Source organism: Oncorhynchus mykiss, chromosome 16, assembly GCF_057628025.1.
Source record: "Oncorhynchus mykiss isolate SJ-2025 chromosome 16, ASM5762802v1, whole genome shotgun sequence".
Taxonomy (NCBI): domain Eukaryota; kingdom Metazoa; phylum Chordata; class Actinopteri; order Salmoniformes; family Salmonidae; genus Oncorhynchus; species Oncorhynchus mykiss.
In genome coordinates this window covers 80,935,001-80,940,000 of record NC_143037.1, presented here as the reverse complement: position 1 = coordinate 80,940,000, position 5,000 = coordinate 80,935,001, and the positions used below count along the sequence as shown (strand labels likewise).

Sequence of the window (5,000 nt, the reverse complement as noted above, 5' to 3'; positions counted from 1 at the left end):
GTGTGTGTGTGTGTGTGTGTGTGTGTGTGTGTGTGTGTGTGTGTATGTGTGTGTGTGTGACTCACCTTTGACTAGTGTATGTTTGTCGGTGGGGGAGGAGCGAGCGAGGACTCGTAGTTTAGGCCAGACCTTGTCGATCCGCTCCTGCTCTACCTGTCAATCATACACACAGGGGGAGGAGTTAGCACACAGAGACATGCGCACACACACACACACACACACACACACACACCTGCCCCTAACCACATACACACCTCTCCTTTCTCGTTCCTAATTCGCCGGTTGAACTCCTTGCCGTCGATACACAGGAAGTCTTCTCCAGGATGGATGATGCCACATTTAGCTGCTATGGCCCTGGCTGTGTTGATGTTGTCTCCTGGTGGTTATAACATGGTCATAACATTTAGCTGCTGTGGCCCTGGCTGTGTTGATGTTGTCTCCTGGTGGTTATAACATGGCCATAACATTTAGCTGCTATGGCCCTGGCTGTGTTGATGTTGTCTCCTGGTGGTTATAACATGGTCATAACATTTAGCTGCTATGGCCCTGGCTGTGTTGATGTTGTCTCCTGGTGGTTATAACATGGTCATAACATTTAGCTGCTATGGCCCTGGCTGTGTTGATGTTGTCTCCTGGTGGTTATAACATGGTCATAACATTTAGCTGCTATGGCCCTGGCTGTGTTGATGTTGTCTCCTGGTGGTTATAACATGGTCATAACATTTAGCTGCTATGGGTGATGCCAGCAGCACACGGTCCTAACAGACATCTATGTTAACCCTTTCAATCATTTAGCAGACGCTCATAAGCAGAGCGACTTCCAGGAGCAACTAGGGTTAAGTGCCTTGCTCAAGGGCACATCGACAGACTGTTCACATGGTCGGCTCAGGGATACGAACCAGCGACCTTTCAGTGACTTGCCCAACCTCTTCACCGCCATAATAGAATAGTTTCAACACATTTTAACTGAGCCATAACAGAGTTACACATAATACATTATTAACCGGATCGTTCGAGCCTTGAATGCTGATTGGCTGACAGCCTTGGTATATCAGACTGTAAACCATGGGTATGACAAACATTTATTTTTTTACTGTTCGAATTAAATCCTCTGGGATTAGTGGTCTGTGGCCAATATACCACAGCTAAGGGCTGTACTCCGCGTTGCGTCGTACATAAGAACAGGTCATAGCTGTGGTATATTGTCTATATACCAAGTATATTGTCTATATACCACACCCCATCGGGCCTTATGGCTTAAATATACCAAAAAAACACCATATACCATAAAAACAAATGTATGCCTTTTTTAATAGCGAGGCCTGTTTTAATAGCCAGGCCTGTTTTAATAGCCAGACCTGTTTTAATAGCCAGGCCTGTTTTAATAGCCAGGCCTGTTTTAATAGCCAGGCCTGTTGTAATAGCCAGGCCTGTTTTAATAGCCAGGCCTGTTTTAATAGTGAGGCCTGTTTTAATAGCCAGGCCTGTTTCAATAGCCAGGCCTGTTTCAATAGCCAGGCCTGTTTTAATAGCAAGGCCTGCTTTAATAGCCAGGCCTGTTTTAATAGCCATGCCTGTTTTAATAGCCAGGCCTGTTTTAATAGAGAGGCCTGTTTTAATAGCCAGGCCTGTTTTAATAGCCAGGCCTGTTTCAATAGCCAGGCCTGTTTCAATAGCAAGGCCTGTTTTAATAGCCAGGCCTGTTTTAATAGCTAGGCCTGTTTTAATAGCCAGACCTGTTTTAATAGCCAGGCCTGTTTTAATAGCCAGGCCTGTTTTAATAGCCAGGCCTGTTGTAATAGCCAGGCCTGTTTTAATAGCGAGGCCTGTTTTAATAGCCAGGCCTGTTTCAATAGCCAGGCTTGTTTCAATAGCCAGGCCTGTTTCAATAGCCAGGCTTGTTTCAATAGCCAGGCCTGTTTTAATAGCCAGGCCTGTTTCAATAGCCAGGCCTGTTTCAATAGCCAGGCCTGTTTTAATAGCCAGGCCTGTTTTAATAGCCAGGCCTGTTCTAATAGCGAGGTATGTTTTAATAGCTAGGCCTGTTTCAATAGCCAGGCCTGTTTTAATAGCCAGGCCTGTTTTAATAGCCAGGCCTGTTTTAATAGCCAGGCCTGTTTTAAAAGCCAGGCCTGTTTTAATAGCCAGGCCTGTTTCAATAGCCAGGCCTGTTTCAATAGCCAGGCCTGTTTCAATAGCCAGGCCTGTTTTAATAGTGAGGCCTGTTTTAATAGCCAGGCCTGTTTTAATAGTGAGGCCTGTTTTAATAGCCAGGCCTGTTTCAATAGCCAGGCCTGTTTTAATAGCCAGGTCTGTTTCAATGCCATGCTGTTTCAATAGCCATGCCTGTTTTAATAGCCAGGCCTGTTTCAATAGCCAGGCCTGTTTTAGTAGCCAGGCCTGTTTTAATAGCCAGGCCTGTTTCAATAGCCAGGCCTGTTTCAATAGCCAGCCCTGTTTCAATAGCCAGGCCTGTTTTAATAGCTAGGCCTGTTTTAATAGTGAGGCCTGTTTTAATAGCCAGGCCTGTTTCAATAGCCAGGCCTGTTTTAATAGCCAGGCCTGTTTTAATGCCATGAAGTTTCAATAGCCATGCCTGTTTTAATAGCCAGGCCTGTTTCAATAGCCAGGCCTGTTTCAATAGCCAGCCCTGTTTCAATAGCCAGGCCTGTTTCAATAGCCAGGCCTGTTTTAATAGAGATGCCTGTTTTAATAGCCCGGCCTGTTTCAATAGCCAGGCCTGTTTTAATAGCCAGGCCTGTTTCAATAGCCAGGCCTGTTTCAATTGCCAGCCCTATTTAAATAGCCAGGCCTGTTTCAATAGTCAGGCCTGTTTTAATAGCCAGATCTGTTTCAATAGCCAGGCATGTTTCAATAGCGAGGCCTGTTTTAATATCCAGGCCTGTTTTAATAGCCAGGCCTGTTTCAATTGCCAGGCCTGTTTTAACAGCCATACCTGTTTCAATAGCCAGGCCTGTTTCAATAGCCAGGCCTGTTTTAATAGCCAGGCCTGTTTCAATAGCCAGGCCTGTTTTAATAGCCAGGCCTGTTTCAATAGCCAGGCCTGTTTTAATAGCCAGGTCTGTTTCAATAGCCAGGCCTGTTTCAATAGCCAGGCCTGTTTTAATAGCCAGGCCTGTTTTAATAGCCAGGCCTGTTTTAATAGCCAGGCCTGTTTCAATAGCAGGCCTGTTTTAATATCCAGGCCTGTTTTAATAGCAAGGCCTGTTTTAATAGCCAGGCCTATTTTAATAGCCAGGCCTGTTTTAATAGCCAGGCCTGTTTCAATAGCCAGGCCTGTTTTAATAGCCAGGCCTGTTTTTATAGAGAGGCCTGTTTTAATAGCCAGGCCTGTTTTAATAGTCAGGCCTGTTTCAATAGCCAGGCCTGTTTTAATAGCCAGGCCTGTTTTAATAGCCAGGCCTGTTTCAATAGCCAGAACTGTTTCAATAGCCAGGCCTGTTTTAATAGCCAGGCCTGTTTTAATAGCCAGGCCTGTTTTAATAGCCAGGCCTGTTTTAATAGCCAGGCCTGTTTTAATAGTGAGGCCTGTTTTAATAGCCAGGCCTGTTTCAATAGCCAGGCCTGTTTCAATAGCCAGGCCTGTTTTAATTGCAAGGCCTGTTTTAATAGCCAGGCCTGTTTTAATAGCCATGCCTGTTTTAATAGCCAGGCCTGTTTTAATAGAGAGGCCTGTTTTAATAGCCAGGCCTGTTTTAATAGCCAGGCCTGTTTCAATAGCCAGGCTTGTTTCAATAGCCAGGACTGTTTTAATAGCCAGGCCTGTTTTAATAGCTAGGCCTGTTTTAATAGTGAGGCCTGTTTTAATAGCCAGGCCTGTTTCAATAGCCAGGCCTGTTTTAATAGCCAGGTCTGTTTCAATGCCATGCTGTTTCAATAGCCATGCCTGTTTTAATAGCCAGGCCTGTTTCAATAGCCAGGCCTGTTTTAGTAGCCAGGCCTGTTTTAATAGCCAGGCCTGTTTCAATATCCAGGCCTGTTTCAATAGCCAGCCCTGTTTCAATAGCCAGGCCTGTTTTAATAGCTAGGCCTGTTTTAATAGTGAGGCCTGTTTTAATAGCCAGGCCTGTTTCAATAGCCAGGCCTGTTTTAATAGCCAGGCCTGTTTTAATGCCATGAAATTTCAATAGCCATGCCTGTTTTAATAGCCAGGCCTGTTTCAATAGCCAGGCCTGTTTTAGTAGCCAGGCCTGTTTTAATAGCCAGGCCTGTTTCAATAGCCAGGCCTGTTTCAATAGCCAGCCCTGTTTCAATAGCCAGGCCTGTTTCAATAGCCAGGCCTGTTTTAATAGAGATGCCTGTTTTAATAGCCCGGCCTGTTTCAATAGCCAGGCCTGTTTTAATAGCCAGGCCTGTTTCAATAGCCAGGCCTGTTTCAATTGCCAGCCCTATTTAAATAGCCAGGCCTGTTTCAATAGTCAGGCCTGTTTTAATAGCCAGGTCTGTTTCAATAGCCAGGCCTGTTTCAATAGCGAGGCCTGTTTTAATATCCAGGCCTGTTTTAATAGCCAGGCCTGTTTCAATTGCCAGGCCTGTTTTAACAGCCATACCTGTTTCAATAGCCAGGCCTGTTTCAATAGCCAGGCCTGTTTTAATAGCCAGGCCTGTTTCAATAGCCAGGCCTGTTTTAATAGCCAGGCCTGTTTCAATAGCCAGGCCTGTTTTAATAGCCAGGTCTGTTTCAATAGCCAGGCCTGTTTCAATAGCCAGGCCTGTTTTAATAGCCAGGCCTGTTTTAATAGCCAGGCCTGTTTTAATAGCCAGGCCTGTTTCAATAGCAGGCTTGTTTTAATATCCAGGCCTGTTTTAATAGCAAGGCCTGTTTTAATAGCCAGGCCTATTTTAATAGCCAGGCCTGTTTCAATAGCCAGGCCTGTTTTAATAGCCAGGCCTGTTTTAATAGCGAGGCATGTTTTAATAGCCCGGCCTGTTTCAATAGCCAGGCCTGTTTCAATAGCCAGGCCTGTTTTAATAGCCAG

At 45.2% G+C, this 5,000-nt stretch overlaps 1 protein-coding gene across 2 annotated transcripts in view; it reads right to left on the bottom strand.

The window, feature by feature from the left end:
- Positions 1-5,000, bottom strand: part of LOC110515266 (plasma membrane calcium-transporting ATPase 2) — a 158,518-nt gene that overhangs the window by 29,232 nt on the left and 124,286 nt on the right. Inside the window, exons 19-20 of one of the 2 annotated variants that reach the window (XM_090204070.1) lie at positions 255-376; positions 66-153 (exon numbers count right to left, since the gene is read on the bottom strand). In XM_090204070.1, coding sequence (XP_090060196.1) covers positions 66-153; positions 255-376 — 210 coding nt within the window. Of the gene's footprint in view, positions 1-65; positions 154-254; positions 377-511; positions 697-5,000 lie in introns of those variants that run through there. The other variant, XM_090204071.1, reaches the window with a different exon arrangement.